Source organism: Miniopterus natalensis, chromosome 11, assembly GCF_054644295.1.
Source record: "Miniopterus natalensis isolate mMinNat1 chromosome 11, mMinNat1.hap1, whole genome shotgun sequence".
In the NCBI taxonomy this organism is placed as follows: domain Eukaryota; kingdom Metazoa; phylum Chordata; class Mammalia; order Chiroptera; family Miniopteridae; genus Miniopterus; species Miniopterus natalensis.
The window spans coordinates 37,759,493-37,774,304 of record NC_142091.1 but is presented as its reverse complement, the minus strand read 5'-3'; the positions used below and the strand labels follow the sequence as shown (position 1 = coordinate 37,774,304).

Genomic DNA, 14,812 nt, shown 5'->3' with positions numbered 1-14,812 from the left:
ATCTCAGGATGTGTGCAGTGGGGAATGCTACTGGCATGGAGTGGACAGAGGTCAGGGATGCTGCCAAACACCTCACCACACACAGGACCACTCCTCACAACAATGGTCCAAAATGTCAATAATGCCAAGATTGAGAAACCCTGTATGTTAGCTTCCTATAGGTGCTGTAACAAATTACCGCAAACTAAATGGCTTAAAACAACATACATGTATTATCTTAAATGTATTACACTTCTGTGTTAAGAAGTCTGAAATGGGTTTCACTGGCTAAAATCAAGATGTTCCTTTTGAAGGCTCTAGGGAAGAATCCATTTTCTTCCAGTCCTTGGCTCATGTGCCCTTTTGGTCTTCAAAGCTAACAATGGCTGGCCAAGCCTTTATCATACTGTATCACTGTGACTTTAACCCTTTTATCTACTAGGATCTCTGTGATTACAGTGGACCCATCTGGATAATCCAGGATACTCACCCCACCTCAAGATCCTTAATATATGCAGTCTCTTTTGCTTTGTAATATATTCACTGGTTCCAGGAAGCAGGATGTGGATGGGGGAGGGGAACATTTTTCTACCTACCACACCCTGCCATATGATATTTCACTGTATGAAAATATCACAATTTATCTATCCTATTATTGATGGGCATTTCATCTGTTTTTACTTTTTAGCTATTATTAATAAAGCTGCTGTATGCATTCTTGTACAAGTCTGCACGTATTTCTGTTAGGTATATATATACATATATATATATATATATATATATATGTATATATATACTCAAGGGTGCAATTGCTGGGTCATAGAGTAAAACATACGTTTAACTTAAGCAGATAATGCTAAAGAGTTTTGCAAAGTGATTGTACCAATTTACACCCTTACCAGCAGGGTGGGTTTCTATTTTGACTTTCCACTGAACATCTCCATGTTGATCTTTCAGAGACGCCACAAATTCATCTTCTCCAAAACTGTGCTATCTAGCTCAGTGAATGATTGTTTCCCCAGATATCCAAAGCATGCAATGTGGGAAGCATCCTAGACTCTTCTCTCTCTGCCCACTTTCAATTATTTTATTCCGTACCACCAGCGCTTGTTTCCATTCTTTCTTGCTGGAGGTCTTTATCATCTCACTTAGCCCTTCCTGGATTCCTTGCTTCCAGTTTAATCCCCTCCAATCCAACCTTCCCACTGCTGTCATGGTCACCTTTTCTAAAACCTAAAACCTAATCCTGCTTCTTCCTTTGCTTATAGGATACAGGAGCTGGCCCCAGCCTACTTACCGCATCTACCTCTAACCATTCTGTTCTCATTCAATGACACCTCTAAGTTCTATCTGCACAGAACTGCTTACAATTTATTCAAATCGATCCTTTCCCCATTTAATGCCCACTCATCTTTGAAGATTCAGCCTCCTAGACCTTCTCTACTGAACCCTCCTCCTGATAACCCTCAAGTTAAGTAGACTTAACCTCTCTCTCCTCTGTGCCTCACCATACCCTGCACAAACTTTTTATTGGAGTACAGGTAACTTTTCACTTGTCTCTGTCTAATAAACATAAGCCTTTCAAGAGCAAGGACTAATTTGTCATCCTAGGAATTAGCCTAATATATAATAGACACTACTCAATGTTTATTGGAATGAAACTGAGTTGAGACAATATATGTTAATATGACATGGAGAAAAGTGCTATACAGGGAAATAATAGCGTCATTTCTAAAGGGCTACTATAGAGATTGCGGGAGAAAATGCATCTGAGGTTTCTAGCAGCCTGCCAGGCACATAGTAGGCCCTCGACTAACTACTATTATTTCTAGTGGTGAAAACTAGCATATTTAGTGAACACCAAGAGGATTTTTAGCTTGTTGGTCAAGGCCCATCATGCAATTTTCTTCATTTAGTAAATAATTATAAGCTCACCCGTCTGCATCTATACACCTGGAATAATTTGTAAAGCCAAAGCTGCGTTGATTATGGAGATGGCTCTTTAATCCTGTGAACATTTGTTAGATTATTCTAATTTTGTGTCTGGAACACTGAGTGATTCTTAGTGACTGTTGATGTAGAACTATCACTGGCTTGACTTTTTTTTTAAAGTTCATATATGCATTAGATGCCAGTTTTTCCTAGGAGAGCAACCAAGAATTGACTGTGTGTATCTTATCTCCTCTCTTCTTTGTGGTTAGTCTCAGGCAGCATTATATCTCTGAGTTAACCGCACAAGGTCAATCAATGATCTAGCTAGATGCTTTGCACACAGTAATTCCTCAGTAAAAATTTCCAAATGGGCATAAGGCATTACTGAGGTATTCAATGTGGTTTCCATGACAAGTCTCTCGCCTGGTTTTCTTTCTCCCACTGGCTGCTCCGCTCACTCTTTGTCTTTTTCCTGGTATTCTTCTGCTGTCAGTAGCCCCAAATACTCGTATCCTTCAGGGCTCCATTATCTGATGGCTACTTTTCCTTACTCCCTCTCTAGAGGTGATTCACCTCCTCTCATGGCTTTAATAATATCAACAGGGTGTTTGAAATCTATATAATTTGCCCAGATCTCTCTCTTTTGCTTTAGATCCACTTACCAATGGCTCATGAACACTTCTTGTCAGATATCACATAGAAAACTCAAATTCTAGATACTAAAAAACAAGCTCAACTTCTATTCCTGACTTTTTTCTCCCCTATAGTCATTATAGAAGTCTAAATAAAAGGGTGTTCCAATGACTAGCACCGCTGCCAGTTACCCAAACCAGAAACAAAAGTCATCCTGGATTATATTCTCTTCCTTGCATTTCAATTGGTCATTAAGACCTGTTTTTTGTTATTGTTGTTAACTATAGTATGTTATAAATCTTCAACCCCACGGCCATAGCTCCAGCTTTGTCATTCTTTGTGCACTATTTCAATAGCTTCCTATTGGCCTCCCTTTCTCTAACTTCCCCAGGTGGCCAGCCAGTGGGAGCTGTCTTAGAGTCCTTCAGTGACTCATTTCTTTAGAGGAAAATCCAAACTGCCTAGCCAGGGATATAAGACTGTACCTCCTAACCTGGCCTATGCCTACCTCTCAGAGCAAAATAGAAAAGGAATAATAAAAATATGAGCGCCCAGCCGAGCGTGGCTCAGCGATTGAGCGTCGACCTAGGATCCAGGCGATCGGGGTTCGATTCCCGGTCGGGGCACATGCCCAGGTTGTGGGCTTGATCAATGACTCTCTCATCATTGATGTTTCTATCTCTCTCCCTCTCCTTTCCTCTCTCTGAAATTAATAAAGATATATTAAAAATATATATATATGAGCAAAATTTACCAGAAAAAAGATGATCAACAAAACCAAATTTGATCCATTGAAAACACTAAAAAACTAAAACAAATCTCAATTAAGACTAATTATGAAAAAGAGAGAGAAGGCACAAATTAGTATTAGATATGAAAAGGGTACATAACTACAGATAACTAGAGATTATTTTTAAACCCATAAGAAAATGCTATGATCAGTTTTACATCAATAAATTTAAAAATTAGAAAATATGTAAAATTTTCCAGAAAATATCAATTACTAAAAATTGGTTTGAGAAGAAATACAAAAGCTGAATAAATGAATCACTATTAAAGACAACACATTGGTGGTAAAAAAAAAAAAAGTAATAATAATAATCTGCCCATGAAAAAGACACCAGGTACAGAAATCTGATAAAAACCTTATCAGGTGTTTAAGCAGCTCTTGTTATGTGAATTGTTCTAAACAACTGAAAAAAGAGAAATCGTCTTATCTAATTTTATAGACATAACCTTGATTTTAATATTGCACAATACCAATATAAAAAAGAAAAAAATTGTAAACTAGTTTGATTTATAAATATGCATGCAAATATTTTTTTAAACTTTTTTTCAATTACAGTTTACATTTACTATTATTTTGTATTAGTTTCAGGTATACAGCATAGTGGTAAGACAATCACTTGCAGAGTGTTCCCCCACCCCGTATTTCTAGTACCCACCTGGCCCCATACATAGTTATTACAATATTACTGACTGTATTCCCTATGCTGTGCTTTACATCGCATGACTATTCTGTAACTACCAATCTGCACTTCTCAATCCCTTCACTTTTTTCACCCTGTCCCCAAGCCCCCTCCCTGTATGCAAACATTCCAAATAAAAAATAGCAAACCAAATTCAGCATCACAAAACAGATTTTTATCCAAGCGAGGTTTATCCTAGGAATGCAAAGATGACTCAATATTAGAAAAATCTGTTAACAGATTAAAAAAGAAAAACCACATGATCATCTCAGTGATGCAGAAAAAGTATTCAATAAAATTCAATACTCATCCACGTTTTTAGAAACCCTTAGTAACTGAGGATAAAAGGAAATGTCTTAACCTGATATAAAGCTATCTGATAAAAATACAGAGCAAACCTCATACTTACTGATAAAACTTTAGAAGCATTCCCATGTCCCAAGACAAAGGTGTTTGTTATCACCTACTGTCAAAACTATACCAATTTCCTCCCCAATGCAGCAGCAACACACACACACACCACAAAGCTATATAAATATTGGAAAGGAAGACAATAAATTGGTAGTTGCTAAAAACATATATTATCTTCACAGACAACCCAAGAGAATCTACAGACAAAACTAATTAGAGAGTGTGTGGTTAGGTTGCTGAATACAAGAGTAACATGCAAAAATTAATGCATGTGAGCAATAACAAATTAGAAAATGTAAGAAAACATACTCTTTACAGTAGGAAGAATAATTTAAAATAGATCAGACAAAAATACATGATAGTTTGGCATTAGCTCAGACTAATGGGATAGAACAGAGATCTCAGAAATATATTCAAACATATGTGACTCTATTGTGAAAGAGGAGATATCAGTGGGGAAAATCTGAATTTTTTAACAGGGTGTTAGGATAAATGACTTTCCATACTGGAAAAAAAAATAGCTTCCCTACCTCATTTCCTACATAAAATTAAAAGCCAATTAGATTATTAAAGACTTAACTGTAGTAAAATAAAACTTAAAAACTATTGTGTGTGTCTATTTTGAAAAAATTACAAAATGTAAGTGAAGGACATAAAAGACTTAAGTAAATAGCAAGCAACACCATGTTTGAATGTGGGAGAACTCAATACCTTAAAAATAGGAAATCTTTCCAAGCAGTGTTTTTCCAAGTAAAGTCTCAAGTTCACCTGCATCAAAATTACCTAGAGTGCTTTTTAAAATGTAGATTTTTAGGCTCCATTTTTAACTACTGAATCGTCCTGTCTGAGGACAAGGCCCAGAAATCTGCATTTGGAAAGCTCTCCAGGTGATTCTTTTGTGTACTAAAGTTTGAGAACCTTTGCCTTTGGGAAGAAGGTCATAACCTGAATTGCACAGGAGACTCATCTGGGACAGTTTTTAAAAATTCAGATGCCCACGCCACACCCCAGACCAATTAAGTCAGAATTTCTGGGCAAGATACCTATGCATCAGCACTCTAAAAGTTCTGCAGTGATTCCAATGCGCAGCCCTGGTCGAGGACCACTGCCCTGGATGACAGTGCATCTTGAGTCAGGTCTGTAAGGTTTGCTGCCCTTCCTCATTTGAACATTTACTTCTAGTGCTAACTTAATAGGAACTGGACTTTTTTTTTTTTAATAAGGAAGACACAATTTCCTTACACAAGGGTGATGACTTATTCATTCGATATCCCCAGCATCCTAGTTGATACACAGCAAAGGCTTGGTGGTCACTTTCTGAAATAAATTCAACTAAATGAAACTGAATGAAATGAATCAATGTGCAGGTGAATAAAATTTTCACCAAACTCTAAAAAATTCCACTGGCTTCAACAAACCTCTGTGACACCTCGGCATAATATCATGCTATGAGAGGTATAGAGATGGACAAAATATAGCTCTTTCCTTCAAGTGTTCATGATCTGGTAAGGGAGGCAGAAACAGACAAGGATTTTACAATCCAGCAGACAATGAGAAGCGTACAGAATGGAAACAGGGAATAAAAGAAAATTTGGTTCTGAATGGCAGAACCTGGAAGGCATCCTTGAAGAGTGGCCGTGAAGTATACCCAAGGAGAAATTAGGGAAATGGGCAGTTGCGCTGTAGGCACAGGGCAGTTCTGCACAGCCTGAGTCAAGTCAGATGGGCCTTTCTCTAACCTTCATGGAAGACTGTAGGGCAGGTATTAAAGGCCTCTTTTCTTTCTCATTTCCTTGTGACTGCTCTCATTTTTCAAGTATTTTGCCTCTGCTTTATTAATTCTACCTCCTGGTGCCTCAGCTGATTTCTTCCAGGAAAAGTTTTCATTAGCATTTCTATGGGGAGCACCTGCTGCCCCATCTATCCCTATTAACTGAAGGCTAGGGCAATGGCTTGACTGAGAGGGGAATTTTAATCCCCTCCTTGTGACTCATCTATTTTCTAATTGAGAAAGCTAGGTCTAAAGTCACAAATGGCTGACCAGTGAAATCCATCCTTAACATTACAAATGATAACAAAGACGCGCTTCTCAATTTTACATCTTTAACATTAAAAATAGCAAATGCTTCTCAATTTTCTAATATCATCTATGTAATATGAAAGTATTAAAAATTAATCAACTTCATGATTGTGAATAATTCTAAAGATACTTTAGATACCATTTGAATGCAAAAAATCCTAGGCTAGTGTAGGTAGGTTATGAATTAGATGAACTGTTAAATTGGAAAGGTTTCTCAAAACCATAGAGTCAGAGGACATTTGATATTATCTACCAAATGTATATGGTAGGGTAAACTTAATTAGTATGTATATGACCCTGGATACCGAATGTATATTTTACATTATATACCAATATATTAAGTTGATGGATTATGTGTCCTTTATTTAAGCAAACTGCTCCCATTGATATCATGTGGCAGATGTCCTTTGTAAAGCCCGTGAGATAAGCCAGTCACCATGGTGTAAACCCTATGATTGATGTAGAGTGGCAGAAGAAAAGGGTTTCTAAATCAAATTATCATTGAAATGGAGCACAACTTGGCTTCTAAGGCAAGGTAAGGCTCATTTACAGCAGACACAGGGCATATTTAAATTCAGCAGACATTCAGAATCATACCAAGGAAAAGAATGTGAGACAATAGGGAAGGAAAATCAATGTTCCAGATAAGCCTACAATTTCCAGGCATTTTTTCATTGTAGTATACTTAATTAATTGATTATCTTATTTTTTCATATCTACTTTCACCCAAAGTGCATTTCCCCATTACTGGTTTATTTTTCTTCGGGAACAAAAATTAATATTAAATTTCACATCAGATTTGTCATGCACTTAAATTGTTCATTAAAGAAATTGATGTCTCTTATCAACACTCATTCCCTTAATATTTCAAAACCCTTCTGGTTATCCAGCACAATGGAACTGCTGCCCAGAATCATATGCATAATTAAGTTTTACAGAAGATCCAAATTAGAAAAATTATTTTTGAGGTGCTCAGAGATTTTTTTAACAGGTGATGGAACTCTGAGAGCCATCAAAAATAATCATTCTCACCAGCTACAAGAGTATAGCCTTCCCCTACTCAACCCAATCACTTGCAGTTTGTGTGTAGTTCTAACAGTAAAGCATGACATGCTAACTGTACAGTTAGGTGTTGTTTGTGGGGAAGAGGCTATACAGGACATGGGTACAAGCAAAAATATTTGGAGTGAGTTGTATCTGAAGGGTGGGTCATTCCCTGACGGTTTGGCCAATCGTCCATGGACAAAGCAAGTCCCACCTACTTGGAAACAGGATAAACTGAGTGGGATCACCCAAGGAGATTTGAGAATCTGCAATCTCTCTTGGTTGGCATTGACTCTATGGAAGTGAGGAGAGGTAGTTCCTGTCTGGTGGGTGTTCAGGTCCCACATGCCACAGGGTCATAGAATGGGAGTAGGAAGATAAAGAGACCAGACCAGGACTCCGTAATCTTGGGCCAGCCTCAGGGTTCTCGGGAAATGAAGTGGGGCCCTGTAAATAAGAAAGCCATGGCAGAATCACAAAACTATATCCTGGCTTTGTGTGTGTGTGTTTTTTATGCCCCTTGCTTATTTGCGTCCTTTCTTTTCTTTTTGATGTTCCCTTGGTAGCAGCATAAAGAGATTGTGAAAATTTTACCTCCTGATAGCCATGAGTCAAAGGAAAGGATGTGAGTCCTTGCAGGACCCAGAGCTTTACAGGGAAGTGGTACACTCCTGGGGGACCAGTGTGGTCATGGTAACAATAAACCAAGGGAAAAATGCCAAGTGGGAAGTGGAATTCAGGAAGATGGAGCAGTGGCCAACAGATTAGCTGCCCCTCCTCATTGGGAAACGCTTTCCAGTTAAAACCTGGGAGAGGGGTGGATTTTGTCTTAGCAGAGAGAGGGTGTCTAACTATGCTATTCTTTCCTCAGCATGTAAAGAAGTGGTTGATACGTTCACTGGAGAGGGACATCTGTCTGACACGAAGCTGCACGTAGGGTCTCAGCAAAAGACACTAATTCTGCAGTCCTCCTGGCCACACCCTCCAGCGGGCAGGACACAACTGGCAGTGGCCTTGATGAAGGACCCCATAAGTCACCTTTGGATACCTTTCACTCAATCATTTATCGTGCACATCTGCTTCCCCAGAAACCTCCACGCCCGACGTTCCATGTTCAGAGTCAACTGTGATCAGTTAGCTGGTTGATTCGGGTTGAAGCATAAGGTTGGGACTAAAAGCTAAGCATTCAAAAATACATATTGGCTGCATGAAGGATGAGAAAGCAGGCTGGAAGGGCTGCGACTACAGCAGAAAGAGAATTCTAGAAGAATGGAAAGAGAGAGAGGTTATGCCCTTGCTTGAAAGCATTAATTTACAGGGAATTGAAGTGTGCTAAAAAGGACGTTCTTGGTGATAAGAAAATGGGAAACACATCTGGAGAACGTGAAGGGACAGGAGAAAAGGAGAGAAGGCCAGACAGGGCACATCCAGGAAGCGAATATCAGAATAATAAGGCATCACGTAGGAGGCCGAAGGGGACTTTGGTAGGTAGGAATCATCTAGTATGTGCCAGGCACAATTCTCCCCTTGAATCAGCTCTTTTAAGTTTCACAATGTCTAGCATAGTGCCTGGCATATAGTAGGGGTTCAAAAAAATATATTGAATATTAAGTTAATAAACGAGCGGGCACTTCTAAGAGAACAATCTGTTATAATCAATCACGTCAGTAGGAGCCTGAGGCCCAGAAAGGTTATGAAACTTGCCCAATGTATCACAGCCAGTAAGAAACCTAAGGAGTCTGACTTCAAAGCTCAGGGGTGGAAGGAGGAGGGTGATCTATAAGGATCCCCCAGAGAATCTAGAAAAGGGTGTGGTGTTCAGGTATCTCCCAGGGACTGAGAGAGGGGAAGGGAGGATGGAAGGCCAAGTAACCAAGAGGGTTACTGGTCACTGGGAAAGAATTCTTCTGGAAGGATGGGGCTCTGGGGGAGGCAGGAGGCTGGTGGGTGGCGACTGAGCCCGCAAGGGGCAGCTTCTAGACTAAGGCAGCTGGTAGGTTGGGTGGGGCGGGACGGGGTGGAGGCACAGCCTGAGAAAAAATTGCAAAGGGTCTTTGTTGGGCGGGCAGGGGGAAAGGTGGCTGAAAAGGTAAGTGAAAGCCTTGGGAAGGAGCACGTAAGAGCGAGCAGAAAGAAATCCGCCACGGGAGGGTGCGGGGGACGGCGCCGGGGAGAGAGTGCGGTCTGGGGCGCGAGGGGGGGCTGCGTGTGCGGCCTGCGACGTGCAGAGCGAGTCCGGGCAGCCTCGGGTAGAGGGAAAGGGCGACCAGCCCGCCGCGTGAGCCGCGTCCCGCACCTCACCTGTAGGAGCTGCTCGCCGCGCTCGCCACCTCCTCGCGGATTTGCCTGTTGAGGGCGTCGGCTGCCGCGCGCCCCTTGCCGCCCTCCGGGCCCGCGGCCTGGGCCTGGGCGGCGGGCGGCGGGGTCTGCTCCGGCCCCAGCCCCTCGGCGCGGCGCAGCATCCAGGCCGGCCCCGCCTTCTTGCGTGTGTAGCGCTCGTCCGAGCGCATCGCCTCTCCCGCCCCGACGACACTCGCTCCTCCGGGGGCCGCCGCCCGTTCCGGGGCTTCGGCCGCGACCTGCACCGGCCAGCGCTCCTGGCTCTGAGGCCGGCGCTTGGGCGCCCCGAGAACAGGCGGTGAAGCCTGGGAGGACGTGGGGATCTGCACGGGTTTGGGGATCCACGGGTGGTCCCCGCGGCGCGGCAGCGGCCAGGCGCGGAAGTCCTTCTGGTACTGCGTCTCGCGCTCGAAGGGCACGTCCGAAGGCTGGTACTCGCTGCGCGGCCGGCAGCTCGGCTCGGGCCGCTGCACCTTCCAGGCGCGATAGTCCTGACGCATCACCGAGTCCGCGGGGCCCGAGCCGGCGGCGGAGCCGGAGCCGGAGCCCGAGCCCAGGCCGGGGCCCAGTCTGCTTCGACCCGAGGCGGCCGCCGGCTCGCGTTCGCCGCTAGGCCCCGGCGCCGGCCCTGTTGCCCGGGCAACTGCATCCAACTCGCCCTGGGCCGGCTGAGTCTCTATGGCGACCGCCGGCGCCGAGGGGGGCGCGTGAGCCGGCTGCGCGGGCTGCTGCTGCGGCGGCGGCGGCTGCGGAGGGGCCCCGGGGTGCTCGGTGGCCTCCGAGTACTTGGTGAAAACCAGAGGCACGGCGATGTCCGCCTTGTCCAGCTGGTTCCAGAAGCGGGCGATGCAGCAAGCCCGCGTGATGCACGGCCACGCCATGATGCTCGCTGCGAAGCTGGCCCTCCCTCCTTTCTGTGGTACTAGAGCAAGTCTCTCACCTTCCTCGGGTCCCGCGGCCCTCGCCCAGCCACTCCGATTCCCACCGTTGTTTCCTCGGTGGCCTGCCTCCCTCGCCCTCCTCCTTCAGAAAGCACCCGGGAAGGTCGGGCGGTCCAAGCGATCACTGAGATCAAGTCCTTCGATTACTGGCTGCAAAAGCCTGCGGGAGCCGCCCGCACAGGGCTTGGGAACGCGGGCTGCCGCAAACACCGGAGGGGGAGAGACGGCGTCTCCGAGCCCCCGGCGAAGGCGTCTGGGACGCGCCCCGCCCTGAGCGCTGCGGCGGCGCGCGGACCCCGCCGGGCCAGGCGACGCAGGCGAGGGCGCCCGGGGCTTAAGCCATGGCGCAGAGGAAGGGCCGGGCGGTGCGGCCGCGGGCCCGCGGGTGAGCGTCCCCTCTCCTAGGCGCCGCTGTGCCGTGGCAGCCGCCTCCTAACGCGGCTCCGAGGCAGTCACCTCCAGCGGAGACGGAGCGTGGCTGCCTCTGCCGCCGCTCCCAACGGTGCTGCGGCTGCTGCTGCTGCTGCTGCTGCTGCCGCCGCCGCCGTCTGTGCTGCAGAGAAGCGACCCCACCCTTTTCTGCCACTCAGAAGGGGAAAAAAAAAAATCTAGGAAAGATGCTGAGGGAAAGCGCGCCGCAGGAGGAAAAAAAAATCACCTGCTGTCGTCAGCGCGCGCCGCCGGGAGTTCGCCCGCGCGCCGTCCCCGCCTTCCTCCCGTTGGCAGCTCCTCCCTCCTCCGCTCCTCGCGGCAGCAGAATCTAAGGCCTAGGTGGGTTCAAGTCCTGGGCGCCTGACTACTCGCTGTCCTCACGCCGGTCGCTTCCCTTCCCCCAGGCCTCAGGCTCCTCTTTTGTAAAATAGGACCAATCATGGGGGGGAGGGGCGGCAAACTTGAACAACTTGGAGGCAACCTTAGTGAAATGTCTGTCTCAGGATAGACACTATCTTTTTAAATTGACTGGAGACAAAGAGAAACATCGATTTGTTGTTCCACTTACTTGTGCATTCATTGGTTCATTCTTGTATGTGCTCTGCACCCTTCGCATGTGGGGAGGACACTCTAACCAATGGAGCTACCCTGCCAGGGCCTGGATAGATACTTTTTAAAAAGGGAGCTACTGTTATTGGCCAAAGTCACCAGGCTGAATTTGAACCCAGTTTGGCCGGCTCCTGATCCAAGCACTTACCAGGCCTAAGCACAGGCCTTGCTCAGATGTGTGGAGATGGGGACCCCCAGGCTGGTGGTACCCTGGCTATTCCTTTTTTTGGGAGCAGGGGCCTCCCAAGAACCACCCAGTCCCTGTTCATTCAGCCCAGGGGCCACACTGGGGGAGAGAGGCAGTGAAACTAAGATTCTTAGTGACCGAAGTGGTAAAGTTGGGGTGAATGGGATACAAGGGGGCAGTGTCCTAGGAAAGGGTAGGGCCTGACATGTAGGGGCTTTCTGGCATGTTCCTGACCCCTAGCGTTTGGTCTTCCTCTACCTGTGTGGTAGAGTAGACTTGGGAGTCAGACAGACCTGATCTGGCTCTGACACTTAACTATCTATGTCTTTGGGTGAGTAGGGTCATCCCTGGGCCTCAGTCACCTCACTTGTGAAGTAGAGGAAATACTAGTTACCTCAAAGTGGTTTTGTGAAGATAATTAAGGACTGAGAGCAGAAGCTCCAAGTCAAATTGAATCCGTAGAGATTCAAATCCTAGCTTTTGCATTTCTTAGCTGCATGGCCAACTTTCTGACCTTTAGTTTCATCTATGAATGGGGGTACCAATTATGAACTTGCAAGGTTGTTCTAAGAATGAAAATGAGGGCCCTGGCTGGTGCAGCTCAGGTAGTTTGAGTGTCATCCCATGCACCAGGAGGTTGCCTGTTGGATTCCTGGTCAGGGCATATGCCTGGATTGGGGCCCCTATCCTTGGTGGGGCATGCAGGAGGCAGCCAATCAATGTTTCTCTTTCATGTCAATTCTCTCTCTCCCTCTCCCTTCCTCTCTCTCTAAAATCAATAAAAACATATTTTTAAAAGTGAGATAATGCAGTAAAAGTGCTTACCACAACATCTGGCATATAGCAATGGTTCAATAAATGGTAGCTATTAGTATTCAAAGAACCCACCCAGGAAGCCCATAGACAGAGCTTCCCAAGCAGGCCAGCCACTTGGATGCCTTCTCCAGGAAGACCCCTTGTTTTTCCAAGTACCTTTAGGTCTCTCCTTGATGTCCCTCCATGTATGTCTCCTACATTGTCTTCTACTCCATACCCCTAGATATATTCACTAGCCTCTAGTTCTGTTTCTCTCCAATACAGGCAGAGTTTTCAGCATCATTTAAGCCAGGGGCATTGGTGTTTCTGGGAAAGAAAGTCATTTATTTATGACTTTCTTGGTGTTTAGATTGGAAACTGATTGCAAAACTCAGCTGTTTTGTTATTTTGTTAAACCTTAGAATCAAACAGGATGAGAAGACAATTCCAATTAGTTAATTACCTGATGAACTTCCGCCTACTTGGGTCTTTGCCTCTTGGTGATCTGATTTGAGTTCCACAAATAAAATGATGCCTGGCACTGTTTTCCAGTCATTAGGAAATACATTTCTATAAAAAACATAATCTGGTCTGACCCTTCCCACCCCCAATTCTACAGAACACTCCTGGTGCCTGCTCTGTGCCCTGGGCACTGTGGAACATAGATGGAGCCTATCTCTGGGGGTGGGGGGACCTCAATTAGAGAAATGTGTTATGGGAGGACTGGGAGGCAGGCACATAAATAATTAGGAAACAGTATGGTCAGCATAAGAGAGATTCATTTACAAGGTGCTGAATGAATGACTAATGAGAGATGAGTAGGAGCTCTTCTATCAGAAATATAAGTAAGAGTGTTTCAGTAGATTCTGGAGTCAGACAAACATGATTTGGCTCTGACACTATCTGTGTCTCTTTTTCTTTTCTGAAAAATGGACGTGGGTTAGAGGTGAATCACCCTTTGACAGCTTGAGGAGCGAAGCTGTGAGCTAAGGATTTGGAGGGACAGGCAGACAAAGAATCTGGAGCATTAATGACATTGTGGGGCTGCTGCACCAGCCTACCTCTGGACCCTTTTGTTTATTTGTAATTTAAATTTTTTTCTTTTATTTATTTCTAGAATTCTTTTTAAGAGAGAAAATAAATCCAATTCTGATTAGGTCACTTTCATAACACTTGTAGTAGAATGCAAATCCTAATTAATATTGATAAGGATCTAGTTTGTTTTCATATAAGTAGCCAATTCTTTTTTTCTTTTTCTTTTTTATCCTCACCTAAGGACATTTTTCCCATTGCTTTTCAGAAGGAGTGGAAGGGAGAGAGAGACAGAGACATCAATGTGAGAGAAACACATCAATTGGTTGCCTCCTGCAGGTGCCCTAACCAGTCCTGGGATCAAACCTGCAACCGAAGTGAGTGCCTGTGGCCAGAATCAAACCCAGGACCCTTCAGTCTGCGGGCCAATGCTCTAACCACTGAGCCAAACCGGCTAGGGCTAAATAGCCAATTCTTTAAGCATGGTTATTTAAATAACCTATCCCTTCCTCACTGATTGATAATGCCTCCTCTAGTATATAACAAGTTTTCATATGTATGTGAATCTGTTCCTAAATTCTATATTCTGTTTTAATTGGTCTGTTTATTTACCTCTGAGCTTATCTTATAGTCTAAAATTATTGTAGGCCTTAATATTTGATAGGGTAAAACACTCCTCCTTCTCTTCTCCTTTTTCTTCTAAGTGGTCATTCATTTGTTCACAAATATTTTTTGAGCACCTAGTAGGTGCCAGGCACTGTTCCAGACTCTGGGATATGGAATTGAACAAAATAGACAAACATCTCTGCTCTCATGGTGCCCTTAATCCTTCCATATTAATCTTAGAATTGGCTCATCAAATTATTTGAAAACAAAAAGTTTTACAAAATGTTTTATAGAATTGCATTGAATTTGTTAAATATTTAAG

General features: G+C 44.5%; 1 protein-coding gene across 5 annotated transcripts in view; it reads right to left on the bottom strand.

Annotated features, from left to right (window-relative positions):
• MAP6 (microtubule associated protein 6) overlaps positions 1-10,801 on the bottom strand; it is a 65,594-nt gene extending 54,793 nt beyond the window's left edge. For all 5 annotated transcript variants that reach the window (XM_087822208.1, XM_087822205.1, XM_087822206.1 and 2 more), the window contains exon 1: positions 9,850-10,801. In XM_087822208.1, coding sequence (XP_087678334.1) covers positions 9,850-10,769 — 920 coding nt within the window. In that variant the 5' untranslated portion in view covers positions 10,770-10,801. The remainder of the gene's footprint in view (positions 1-9,849) is intronic.
• Between the last annotated feature and the right edge of the window lie 4,011 nt (positions 10,802-14,812).